The 13,055-nt window shown below is 56.2% G+C and overlaps 1 protein-coding gene across 1 annotated transcript; it reads right to left on the bottom strand.

The window, feature by feature from the left end:
• Positions 1-1,910: 1,910 nt before the first annotated feature.
• Positions 1,911-10,273, bottom strand: MCAT (malonyl-CoA-acyl carrier protein transacylase). Its single transcript, XM_059401840.1, has 4 exons — positions 9,854-10,273; positions 8,183-8,270; positions 5,293-5,510; positions 1,911-2,698 (listed from the first exon to the last, which is right to left on the bottom strand). Exons 1-4 carry the CDS (start codon positions 10,271-10,273, stop codon positions 2,285-2,287), a joined length of 1,140 nt encoding a protein of 379 aa, XP_059257823.1. The 3' UTR covers positions 1,911-2,284.
• Positions 10,274-13,055: the final 2,782 nt, after the last annotated feature.

The raw sequence follows: 13,055 nt of genomic DNA, 5'->3' as shown, positions 1-13,055 counted from the left end.
AATGATGGCGCGGGGTGGTCTCCTCAAGGGGGCAGATGCTGGCCCAGATTCTGCCAAGGAACAGGATATAGGATCCACCACAGCCCCTCAGGCCCTCACCCCGGACCCCGAGCTCCCCCCAGAACTCCCCTCCCCACCCCGTGCTTCTGCCACTTACCCAGACTCAAAGTCTGCAGGGGTGGGGAGGGCGAGAGCCCATCTACCCCACCCAATCTACCCCACCCAGGGCTCCCACAGTGGAGGTGAGCACTGCCTGCCTGCACCTTTGGGTTCCCCAGCTGGGCGGCCCCTGCAGTGCTGGCAGAGACGGTCGTCAGCTTTCTGGAACCAACCTTAAGGCAGCACCATATGCCCTTGGATTGCTGTTTCTTCTCCCTCCTCTGGCCTGGAGCCTGGCCGGACCCTGAGGAGAAAGGCCATGCCCAGAGAAGCAGCAAGGCCTGCCACACAGGAACACTCACCCTCCGCTGCTTCTCCAGGGCTCCCTTACGTGGGACCACGATCTGCAGAGTGTGACTGTGATGCTGTCCTGCCCACAGCACAGCCAGAGCACCTGAGCCCAGTCTGCAGAGTCCCAGGGTCGCTGGCTAGCGCAGTGCTTGGAAGAGGGTTCCCACAGACTCCACACTCTTTAAAAATAATAGCAAGGTTCGGGCAACCCTCTGGGTCCCCTCCCTCTTGGGGAGCTCTGTACTACTCCCCAAACTTCACTTTGTTGCCCACCAATAATAATAATATAATAGCAAGTTTCTTTGCAAATGTTTGAAAATTTCTTAAAATGGAAGTTTTAAAAGATCGTTCACTGAACTCTCACTGTCTGAGAACACAGACTCAGGCCATGGGACAGATCAGTTTCCCTCGTCCTATGCAGGGCTCTCGGCCCGGGCTGTGGACACACGTGGGCATGTGGGGGGGTCATGACATCTGGAAGGGCTCGTGGCGCAGAGTGGCCGGGAGCCAGGACAGTGGCCCACGCTGTGCATGACAGTTCCATGCAACGAAGGCAAGTTCTGCGCAGAGGTTGACAGCGCCCCTGCTGAGAAACCCTGCAGAACTGAAAATGCGAAACCTACCCCAGATTGGACAGGCGTCTACACCACAGCCAACATTTATGGACAAACACAGAGATCTCACACCCGGACGAGTTTCCCACTATCGCTGTTGGGAAGGAAAAAAAGCCACCAAGACGTCCAGAACATGACTTCTGCTTGTTATCAGCGGAGCTGCCCATGTCCAGAACCACCGTCTGCTCCTGGGGTGTGGCTGTGCCATGGGAGGTTCACAGGCACACAGCAGACCCTTAGCGATCACCGTCTGCAGGGAAACAGGGCCCTCAGCCAGCCACCTTACACGCTTCCTGCCTGGCTAAGGACCTCTTCCCCCCAAGCGGGAAGGCCGCTCACTCACAGGTTGCCGGCAGGCGCTCAGTACTGGCTGTTGGGAAAATAAACCAGTGTGGGACAGAGTCTCCCAGCGACAGAGTGTGGGATGGACAGAATGGCTGCCAAGGCCAGCTACGTCTGGAAGCCCTTTGCTTTCAGTGACGAAAGGGCTCAGAAGCCGGCTGTGGGGACGCACGGGCTCATGGGGCAGTGGGGGCCCCTCTGGCACTGGCCTGCCTAGTGGCCACGCCAGTATGCTGATGGCCCCCTCGTGATGGGGTAGGGCGCGACAGGCCACAGGCTGAGCCTTCCCAGCCTCCTGAGCACACCTGCCGGCCAGGTGGTCTCAGCCTATTTTACAAAGGAGCCCAGAGGTGTGAGATCTGCCTCCAGGGTCCCCGGGACACTTCTGGCCCTGCTGCAGCTTCCCCCCAGCCCTGAAACATATCTCAGGGGAAGAAGCGGACCACGGCAGGTCAAGAAATACTCGCTTTTGGGCTTTTTTTTTTTTTTTTTTTTTTAAAGATTTTATTTATTTACTTGAGAGAGAGACAGTGAGAGAGAGCATGAATGAGGAGAAGGTCAGAGAGAGAAGCAGACTCCCCATGGAGCTGGGAGTCCGATGCGGGACTCGATCCCGGGACTCCAGGATCATGACCTGAGCCGAAGGCAGTCGTCCAACCAACTGAGCCACCCAGGCGTCCCTCGCTTTTGGGCTTTTATGTGGCCTTCAAAGCACTTTGCAAACAGTGCCTCCCAGTCACTTGGACGAGGAGGCCTAGGGACAGACGGGGCAGGTCCAGGCCCGCTGCAGCGCTGACTGGGTCCCCTTCTCCCTCCTAAGCTGCGCCCCTGCCACCCCAGGCCCCAGGAGCTCCCACCGCGGGGCTAGAGGGCCCGGCCTAGGCCCCGTCATCCTCCAGCACCTCCACGTGCCGGTATGACTTCCAGGCCTGCAGGTTGCAGCTCTTCAGGATGGCTCCCAGCTGCTTCCCAGGCCCCACCTCGAAAGTCTGGGGGAACTCCGTGCCCCTCTTCCTCTCGTAAATGGCGTGCATCGTCTGCTCCCACTTCACCGGGGAGACCACCTGCCGCACCAGCAGCTTCTGGATGTGTCTGGGCTGCATGTATCTGTTCCCGTCGACATTTGAGTGGACGGACACCAGAGGCTTCCTGACACCGATCGACTTTAGAACTTGTTCGAGGGGCTCCAAGGCCGGCTCCATGAGGCGGGTATGGAAGCCCCCGCTAACGGGCAGCATCTTGGTGCGCCTGAAGTGATACTTGGAGGAATTCTCCCGCAGGAACTGCAGCGCCTAAAAGGAAAAGAAAGGGTTTCAGCCAAGGACATCTTAGGGGAGGAAACGCATGGCGAGGCGGCCTCCCCCGGCCCCAGTTCTGCGGACAGAAGATGCTATGGGCACCTCCGCATGCTTCACCCCGCAGACAGCTGCGAGGACGGCCTCCATTCCCTCTTTGTTCCAGTACAAACCAGTCATGTACACGGTGGCCCAGAAGTCCTCCTCTGGGGCCGTGACTGTTCACACAGCCCACCCGGGCAGGCAGCCCTGATGGGACTGAAAAGCCGAGGCTGGGGAGCGTGTCCCCCCCAGCTCCCCACTCCCACTCAGCCTCTCGCCGTCTGTCATCCACAAAATGAGCACGATCTCAGCGGCTTCGCGCGGTTGCTGGGAAGCGACGGGACGGGAGGGGTGGAGTGTGACCACGTGAGGACACACTGTCTAGTGGGAGTTTTCCATTGTAAGCCCGCTACCCTTCACAGTTTCTAACAAGCCCGTTTTCTTACTACGCCGTAACCCTCGAGATGAAAATTCTGGAGACTCCAAGCCTCGTGTCTTTCGATCAGAAGCCCACCATCTGAGCTTACTCTAGAGAAGAAAGGAGCTCTGTCCCCTGGAAGCCAAAAGCCTTGCCTTGAAGGGTGTCTCAGCTCAGACGGGGCCTCCCAGGCTAAGAGGCCCAAACTTGGCCCTGTTTGCAAACAACATAATTCACAAATATTTTTAAAATATTAGAGATTCTTAAGAGACCCTAGGCCTCCAGGACATGGCGTGGGGCCTGCCACCCAGATGGCCCTTCCTGCCGAAGGGCATCCTGTGGCTGATCTGTCTGTCGCCGTCTCTCTGGCCCTGTCTCTGGCCTGTCACCATCCGCAGCGATGCTGGGGCTGGGCCCGCTGTTCCCGGGAAGACTGAAGGTGTCAAGGTCCCAGGAGCTGCCTGACCTTGGGTGATTGTGCCGCCTCTCCTTGCCTCAGTTCCCTCATCTAGAAAAAGGGGAGCACCCTAGTTATCTCACAGGTTATCAAGGTAAACTCTGGTGCCCAAGTGCTACGTGACGGTTAGCAATTGTCTTGTATGCTGAGCCCATCCAGGTCCACTGGAAAAAACCACGTGATGGGATGGCTGCATGTGCCCCCAGAGGGCAGGAAGGGCTCGGGCGTCCGGCTGGATGGCACTTGCTCACCCATCTCTGTGGGCCCCGCCCTGCAGGAGGCCAACGCATCATTTCAGCATCTCCAAGCGCCTTCCACATTTAAGGCCTCTGGACTCATCCAGCCCACATCCTAGGCGGGGCCCACAAGAGTCAAGGCCAAGGCCACAGCCTCAGGGCCCAGGAAGCAGAGGCCAAGGGTTTTTTGTCCCATCATCCGGGGGTTGCAAAGGGAACTTCCTGCTCAGGGAAGCCCTGCCCTCACCTGAGCTCTTTGCTTTGGCACCGGGACCGAGGGGTCGTCCACCCGCGCACCCAGCTGTGCGAGGGCTGCACGAGATGCCAGCCCTGGTTTGGGGCCCCTCCCCACCCACTTCTGGGGTTTCCAAGGCCATTAATGGGAACGAGCAGTGAGCTCCACAAGCAGCGTGGGGCCATTGTCGCCCATCTTCCTCTCCTCTCGGGACTGTCACAAGAGAGACTCGCTGGTTAGAGGAGATTCACACAGACACCGGGCAGACGGGCAAGGCCTCATGGGATGGGAGACGGAGTGCAGTCGAATGGACAAGGAAGGTTCTAGAATGAGACTGACTGGAGCTCTGTTCTGCCGCCACCATCTCTAAGCACTAGCCTCTCGCTCTGCCTCAGCTTCCTCGTGTGTAACACACGCGTGGAACTCCCTCCTGGGGAGCACCAGGACGCCTACGGGACTCGAGTGGTGTAGACACGCGCCTTGCAGCTGTAGCTCCTTGTGCAGGATCCAGCATGGACTCACTCAGCATCCCGGGGCCAGGCCCCAGCTGCCCTTTGCCATCGGCCAGTCCTGGCCTCCCTGCTGGGGACACCCCCTTCCAGCAAACACACCATCCACACACCATTCCCAGTGTCACCTCCTGAGGCCTCCTGGCAGCCAGCCCGACCCCCACTGTGCCCCAAACACACAAGTTCCTGGCTTCTCGGTCCATGTCCCCTCAATGCTTGTTACAGAGGAGCTGCTTGAGAAATGTCTAGGGAAGCGTGAATGGAAGGAAGGACAGAAGGAAAGAAAAAGAACTTGAACTTGGATAAATGCAGACCCCTAAGACAAGGCACAGTGGGGCGGAGTAACCTAGCAGGCATGGCTCCTCCTTTTGCTAAGGGAGCAACCAGAGGTTGTGAGAACCCCAGAATTTACCCCAGGAAGGCCCTGGGGATCATCTGGTCCAACCCCTTTACCTTCTAGGAGGCCTGGGTGACTTGCTCAAGGTCCTGGTCTACGCACGGTGCAGTGGGGATGGCAGCCCAGCCTCGACTCCCTCTGCAGGGCTCGCCCCCGCCCTTGCCCTCAAGTACTTCGCACAGACCACACCTTGGCAGAGCACCCATCACACCACCACGGGCTTCCTGGTGTGGGTGGGACAGTTCCAACATTCTCTGTGGACTGGGGCCTAGGAAGGCTGTTCCCATCAGCACCAACCTCCAGATGTCCTGATATCACCCGGCAATCAGGAAAGAGGTAGTTGGCCACCTCGCACACGGGGCTCTCTATGCCCAATGTCTTGCAGTGCTCCCGGGCTTCCAAACACGCAACGTTGAACTTGGACTGAGGCTGGCCGAGGACAGACAACATCCCACTGGGGACAGCTTCCGAGGCTTCCTGCATGGCCTCAGCTCGGACTTTCACTGCATACAAACCTATGCAGAAAGAAGTGCATTTGGAAAAAATCAGGGCATGTGAGGAAGGTGGGGGAAAGCCCAGATCTGAGACAAGGCACGAGTTCACACAGCGTGCTGGAGATGCGGACCCGGTAGTTACCAGCAGTCCCCAGGGCCATGGTTCTTCCTCTCTCTATCTACTTTGCCGAGACAGCACCACCATCCTGAGAGGCAGGTGCCGTCCTTTGGCACTATACACATGAAAACACGGAGTTTGCAGCCTTAAAGCTGGCTTGCTGTGGGATGGGGGTCCTTAGCCAGGTGTGATTTTGCCTCAAGGCAAGGTCTGGGGGCCCTTGTGATTGTCACAACAGCCGAGTGTGTGTGCGCATGGAGGGGGCAGGTACGTTTGCTACAGACATCTGGGGGAAGTCAGGGATGCTGCCCCACATCCTACAATGCAGGGCTCTACCACCAAGTTAGTATCTGGTCCAAAATGTCGACAGGCTGCTGGTGAGAAAGCCTGGTGCGGGGAGCGGGGTGCACAGGAGAAGACTCTAAGCCACATACAGTGTTTTGGACAAGTCATGACCTTTCCGGTCAAATTTTCAGTTAGCAGAACGAGGATGATACTATCTAATCTGCCTGGATTGTTGCAAAAACTGGGAATGAAAGTTTCAATACCACAGCAGTCCCATACATCAGGCTTTACTGCCCCCACTTGGAGCTGCAGAAGCTGCCACTGCCAAGGGCAACGGAAGAGCAATGCAGAGCCGCTGGCGCGTGCAAGGTGAGAGGTCTGTGCCCGGGGCAGGCAGCTCCCACGATCATGATGTAAGAAGGCCTGTGACTACTGGACATCTGTCCTCCTGGTCCTGGGTCTGCTCCCTGGGGGGGGGGATGACGGGGCCAAGGAGAGGTTAAGGGACTAGTCCAGAGTTTCCTGGGACCACAGAGAGGCTCTGAGGGCACAGCCTGCTCCCCTCTTAACACATCTGCCTTCCCTCAGCACCTACATACATTTGTACTGGACTCTTGGCCCCTTACACAGACAGGGAGCAAACTGCAGAGCAAATACAATGACAGCCTGAGGTAGGAAGTAGCCGAGAACCCACAGGAAAGTGGAGAGGGCACGCGGAAGTCCTCCCGTGCAGGCATTAACAACTGCAAAATGTCAAGTGAGAAAACACAGGACATACACAGGCTCTAGCTCTGCATTTATGTGCGCAGAAAACTATGTGTGTATAAAACAGTTTTATTCGGAGATGTGCATATGCAGCATTTTTTAGCATTTCCTTAACCATGCTATAATGCTGTTATTTTAAAAACACGGAAGTAAAAAAAAAATAAAACACTGAAGTAAAATAAATACATCAAATACAATGTTTCAAATGTGTAGTTCACTGGTAAACCACCAGCTGGCTCTAGTTTCAAAGCTTTCCATCCTTCCGTAAAACACCCCGATATCACTCCCCATCTCTCCTCTCCTCTGCCCTCCAGCCCTGGCACCTCTAGCTGCTGTCTCTGGATTTGCACATTCAGGACATTTCACACACAAGGGGCCGCCTCTCTCATCGAGCAGGCTTTGAAGGCTCAGCTGGGTAGTGGCGCGCATCAGCCCTTTATCCCTGTTACGGCTGAAGGACACTCACTGCACGGACCGAGCACGATTTTTTCTGATGAGGGGCATCTGGGCTGTTTCCATCTTGGAGCTATTTCGAATACTGGTGGGAATGTTTGTGCACAGGTTTCTCTGTGAGGACGTATGTTTTTATTTCTTAGGCATATTCTGCAGAACCACTGGGCCGTTCGGTAGTTCTGTGTGCAACGGCTTGAACCGTCAAACTGGTTTCCACAGTGGCTGCACCATTTTACACTCTCTCTAGCCACGTCTGCGGGTCCTGCTTTCTTTCCTTTGTAAGATTTTTATTTATTTATTTGGGGTGGGGGAGAACACAAAGGGAGAGTGAAAGAGAGAAGCAGCCTCTCCGCTGAGGAAGGAGCCTGATGCGGGACTCGATCCCAGAACTCTGGGATCATGACCTGAGCTGAAGGCAGAGGCTTAACCGATGGAGCCACCCAGGTGTCCCTGAGGGTCCAATTTGTTCACATTCTTGCCAACACTTATTATTATTCTTATTATATATTTTTTAATCGAAGCCACCCTAGTGGGTATAAGGTGTGGTTTTGATCTGCACATCCCTAAGGGATTAGTGATGCTGAATATCTCTTCGCATGCCTATTGGCCGTTTCTGTATATCTTCTTCGGAGAAAGGTCTGTTCACATCCTTTGCTCGCATTTAACTATAAGCAAAACAGTTTAACTGGTTCACTATGAGCAAAAATCTTAAGTGAAACTAGTATGCTCATGATCAAACATTCATTTACTTTTTCACTCCAGGACTATCTGCTGGCCATCTGTCAAGTGACAGGCACTGGTGCTGTGGGAGTGGACTGAGAGCACCCAGGACAGGGTGGGGGACAGTCAAGCAAGCAGAGTTCAGGAGACTACGAAAAGAAAATCCCTGGCGAACCCTTCAGGCTTAAAAGAGATTCAAAGGTGAAGTTTGGTCTTCCCAACGTCATTCTCGCCCATGTGTTCCCTTCTCCATCACCCGAGTGGCTCCAGAATTATTTTTGGCAGTGTCCTTGGTCCCCAGCGAACCCAGCAAGAAAACACCCCGGCACAAAACCAAACCATTCCTGTGTACCTTCAGAAAATTCCATGGCTCCAGCAAACACTAGGGCTGCAAATTCTCCCACACTGAATCCAGCAGCAGCAACACAGTTCTCAATCACCTGTAGTGACAGATGCAGGGCATGAGGCCAAGGTCTAGGGGTAGGGGCAAGGGGTTCAGTCCAGGGCTCTGCACTGCAAGCCGGCAGGCTGTTCAGAGGCTCAAGGAGGCAGGAGTGGGGAGCCACCAGCCTGGTGCTCTGGCTAGAAGAGGACACAAAAAGAAGAGGCCTTGATAAGCCCTGAACCAGCCCTTTTACTGACGAGGAACTTTGCTGGCAAGTTAAAGCCTGCTGCCTGATTCTGGTGGAGCCGTGTCTCCAACGCAGGGCTCTGGATCCGTCTCTGCCCTGGAGATGCCTCTCAGGCCCAGGGAGCCGGAGGGAACTACACAGAGGAGAGAGTGACCCAGTCTCTTGAATTTGATTCTTAGCTTGGGAGAGTTCCCTGACTTTGAGCCTCGGCTGTCCCATCTGCGGGATGGGGAAAGGGCAGGACCTACCTCACAGGGCTCCTGGTATGACACCAAAAGAAGGTCTCTCAAGCGCTTAAGCACAGACCGGGCGGAGGGTAAGGGCTCCATGAATGCCCACCACTTCACTAATTCCCTTACGTCTCCGAGTCTCCTTGCCTCACCCACAAAGTAACTGTTTCCCGACGCGGTAGTTGTGAGAATGGAGTGCAGGGTTCACAGCAGAAGCTTCACGTTTACTGTTCTGCTATTATCAAATGATAACAGCCACCAATTCGCACCTTCAAGTGCAGTGACATACTCACACCATCCTCTTAATGGGCCCTCACTCAAGGTTGGAGTTCACTCAAGGTTGGAGTTCACCCGTCTAAAATCATTTAGTAACAAATGACTGAGGATCATTTAAAATCGTTCAGGGGCGGGGCACCTGGGTGGCTCAGTGGGTTAAAGCCTCTGCTTTCCGCTCAGGTCATGATCTCAGGGTCCTGGGATGGAGCCCCGGCCGGCTCTCCGAGCAGCAGGGAGCCTGCTTCCCTCTCGCTCTCTCTGTCTGCCTCTCTGCCTACTTGTGAACTCTGTCAAATAAACAAATAAAATCTTAAAAAAAATTTTTAAATACCGTTCAGGGGCATAAGGAGGGCACTGATGGAACGAGCAGGGGGTGTTATATGCACCTGCGGAATCACTGAACTCTACCTCGGAAACGGATAAAACATTACATATTAATTAATTGAATTCAAATTAAAAAAAATAAAAAGAAACACACACACAAAATAAATAAAAATTTTAAAATCGCAGCCGAGGCTCTGTAGGTGGGACATGTGACTCTTGATCTGGGGGTCGTGAGTTTGGGCCCCAGGGTGGATTTAGAGAATAGGAGTAATAATACTACTAATAATAGTAACTTTTAAAAAATACGTAGAATAAAATCGCAATCCAGCCCAGACTCCTCAGCCGCTTTCCCTGCTGTTTTCCGCCCTGCGACACCGCACTTAACACGCCCAGGGGTTCACAGCACGCTTTAGTCCCCAGCCCCCTCCCCTACGCGCCCCCCAGCGCCGCGCCCCCCGCTCCCTCCTCGCCGGGACCCGGACAAGCCCCCGCCCACTGCGTCCCACGCGGGAGCCGGGGCCCAGCGCGTCCTCCCCGGGCGCGGCGGGCGGCGGGCCTCACCGCGGGCTGCAGGTGATGCAGCTTCTCCACGGCGGCCAGCGAGGCCACGAAGACGGCGGGCTGGCAGTGCGCCGTGCGGTCCAGGGCCTCCTGCGGCCCGCGCAGGCTCAGCTCCAGCAGGTCGTAGCCCAGCACGCTGCGGGCGGCGGCGTAGAGCTCGCGGACGCGCGGGTAGCGGAGCAGCCCCCGGCCCATGCCCACCAGCTGGCTGCCCTGGCCCGGGAAGAGCAGCACCGAGCACTGGCCCGGCGGCCGCCGCGCCGCCGCCTCCCGCGGCTCTTCCTCCGCGGCCGTGGCGTCTCGCAGCAGCTCCGCCACGTCCACGGCGCGCGGCGGGGGCGGCGGGAAGGCCGCGGCGCCGCGGCGGCAGCCCGCGCCCCAGCCCCGGGCCCACGCGGCCCGCGCCACCCGCAGGCTCATGGCGAGGCCGGGGCCGCCGCGCGTTCCCGCGGCGACGGAGGCCGGGGGGGCGGCGGCGCGGCGCGGTCCCTGACGCATTTCCCGCCGGGCGGGCCGCGGCTCCCGGGGGCGGCAAGAAAGGTTCCGCGCGGACGAGTTCCGGCCCCGGGCGCGCAGGGAAACCCGCGCAGGAGCCAGCCAAGCCCGCGCCGCCCCGCCGTCCTCCCGCCGGTCCTGAACGAGCAGCGAACGCGGTGTCTCGCTCTTTCCACCTCGCCTGTGCGCGGCTGTGAGACGCTCCCGCGGTGCTTCTCGTCTGGTTTCTCAGCGGCGCCGTGCCGTCCGCCGGCCGGCAGCTCTGCCCCCGTCTCCCCTGCCAGCCGCGCGGGCCCGCGGACGCCGCCGGTTCGAGTCCGCCCCCCGGACGTTTCTCAGACGGCAGCTGCTTTGATGCCTCCCCGCAGCGCGGTGGCGGGGGCCGCCCTCCTCCAGCCCTGCTCGAAGGCTCCGAGACGTGAGGCGCAGGTGGTTAGAGACGGAAGCGGGATCGGAGCCGGTTCGGGGCTTGGGTGCAGGGCGGGAGGCGGGTCCTGGGGGCGACTCCGACCTCGCGCCTCACCCCTCCGACCCCCACCTGCCCTCTGCTCCTCTCTCGTTTCCTGCCAGCCCGCCTGCGGGCCGGGGAGACGGGAGACCGACAGACACCCCCACGCCCCAGCACACACATAACGGGTGAAGCTCTAGAACCTAGTGAGGTTCGGTGGGCTGAGGTCCGGAGCCGGTGACCAAGAAAGAATTCTTGAGACATCTTTGGTGCAAAATGGTGGTTTATTAAAGCACGGGGACAGGACCCGTGGGCAGGAAGAGCTGCTGCCCCGGGTTGTGAGGGTCGGCAGGTTATATACCTCGCGGTTGGCGGGAGGTGGTGAAGGGATGGGAGGTTTCAACAGAGTTTTCCCATGTTAAGGAGGGCCTACAAGGGGGGGGGGGGGGGGCGCAGTCCTTGCCCATCTGGCTTGATCCATGTCGTCTTTAGGTCAGGCATTAACCTCAAGATAGTTGGGAGATCCTTGGTGCGGTGTTATGATCCTGCTGTCATTCACATTCCCTTCTACCTCAGTCTCCTCCAGTTAATGGTGGGGAGGGGGACATTAGGGCTTCAGGAACTGAGAGTTATTTGCCTCTGGAAATTTGTGCTATTGATCAGGTAACCTCCCTGTTTAGGTCTCTAGGACATCTGTAGGGCAAGGGAGATTCCTGTTCCGCAGGATTGCGATCCCTGCAAGTTAACTAGTTATCGTTTTATGGCAGTCAGGGGTGCCTGAGGAATGCCACACATATTACGGAGGGGAGAGGGGGTACAAGGTGCCAGCTTTTACTCTGTCCTACCTGCGGAAGCCCATAAATCCGCAGGAGGGGGACCTTCTAAAGACCTTAATCCACAAGGACGGGGAGAACAGGAAAGGAAAGAACCCTTTCGAGCTGAAAAGCCGGAAGACCAGTATTACCTGACTTAGCTGACTCCAGACTGCCAAATTATTATTATTTTTTAAAGATTTTATTTATTTATTTGACAGACAGAGATCACAAGTAGGCAGAGAGGCAGGCAGAGAGAGAGGAAGGGAAGCAGGCTCCCCGCTGAGCAGAGAGCCCAATGCGGGGCTCGATCCCAGGACTCTGGGATCTTGACCTGAGCTGAAGGCGAAAGTTTTAACCCACTGAGCCACCCAGGCGCCCCGGACAACCAAATTCTTCTGGACAGTGTGGAGAGCTGAGCCACCGTCCTCCATACAAGAGCCTTCTCAAAAGCTTGGGGACCGGCAGCTCTCGCCGCTTGTAGAGCTAAGGGTGAAAGAAGATTAAAATAAAGAGGACTGTTTGAAGGTATCTCTGAAGAGCAGATCTTTAGAACCCTGTCTCTAGCCACTAAGTGATGCCCCTCCTTCATTCTGGCAAATATCTGGGGTTTAGCTCTGGAAAGGGTTGGATGGGCCAGGGACAGAGCTGAATGTGGGTACTTTGCCAAAACAGGTGAATACTGAATGCGGGGTGTTCTCCCCCACTAAGCTCCCAGAAACCCAAAGCTAGACCCTTACCCTCCACACAAGTGACTGAGGGACCCTGGGGAATCTGACTAGTCCAAGAAGAAATCTGAAAGACATTGACAGTCCCGGAAGTACCCAGACAAATGGGCCCCCAGGTTCCAACTTACAGTGATGCTAAACCAACAAATGCCATGCATAGACTTATTTTCTTCCCGCCTGATCATGAGCAGCCAGCCAAGAATTCCCAAGCATCTGAGGAAAGCCTCTTACAAACAGAAAACAAGAATAAAAAACCCACAATGCATAGGATTTAGATACTGAGAAGAAAATAACTTTTTTAAAGAAAACTATCACAGATAGTTGAGAGGTAAGAGAACTGGCTGTATCCATGAAAAATGAACAGAAAGGTATATTTAAAAAGAACATTTAGAAAGCAAATAAGAATCTCTTGGAAATTAAACATACTAAAGCAGGGGGGTGCCTGGGTGGCTCAGTCGGTTAAGGATCTGCCTTAGGCTTAGGTCATGTTCCCAGCATCTTGGGACTGAGCCTCACAGTGGGCTCCCTACTCAGCAGGAAGTCTGCTTCTTCCTCTCCCTTTGCCCCTCCCCCTGCTTGTGTGCACACACTCTCTCTCTCAAATAAATAAATGAAATCTCAAAAATTTTCTAAAGGGGGCGCCTGGGTGGCTCAGTGGGTTAAGCCGCTGCCTTCGGCTCAGGTCGTGATCTCAGAGTCCTGGGATCGAGTCCCGCATC

Source organism: Mustela nigripes, chromosome 6 (genome assembly GCF_022355385.1).
Source record: "Mustela nigripes isolate SB6536 chromosome 6, MUSNIG.SB6536, whole genome shotgun sequence".
Taxonomy (NCBI): domain Eukaryota; kingdom Metazoa; phylum Chordata; class Mammalia; order Carnivora; family Mustelidae; genus Mustela; species Mustela nigripes.
Note: the sequence above shows the minus strand (reverse complement) of the source record. Positions and strands in the feature narration are given on the sequence as shown.

Bases quoted from the DNA above. Each gene is read 5' to 3' on its own strand.
- MCAT (XM_059401840.1), bottom strand. From the start codon at position 10,273: ATGAGCCTGCGGGTGGCGCGGGCCGCGTGGGCCCGGGGCTGGGGCGCG. The intron at 8,271-9,853 runs GTGAGGCCCGCC...CTGTCACTACAG, and splicing joins TGCATCACCTGCAGCCCGCG to GTGATTGAGAACTGTGTTGC. The intron at 5,511-8,182 runs GTACACAGGAAT...CTTTCTGCATAG, and splicing joins AGCCATGGAATTTTCTGAAG to GTTTGTATGCAGTGAAAGTC.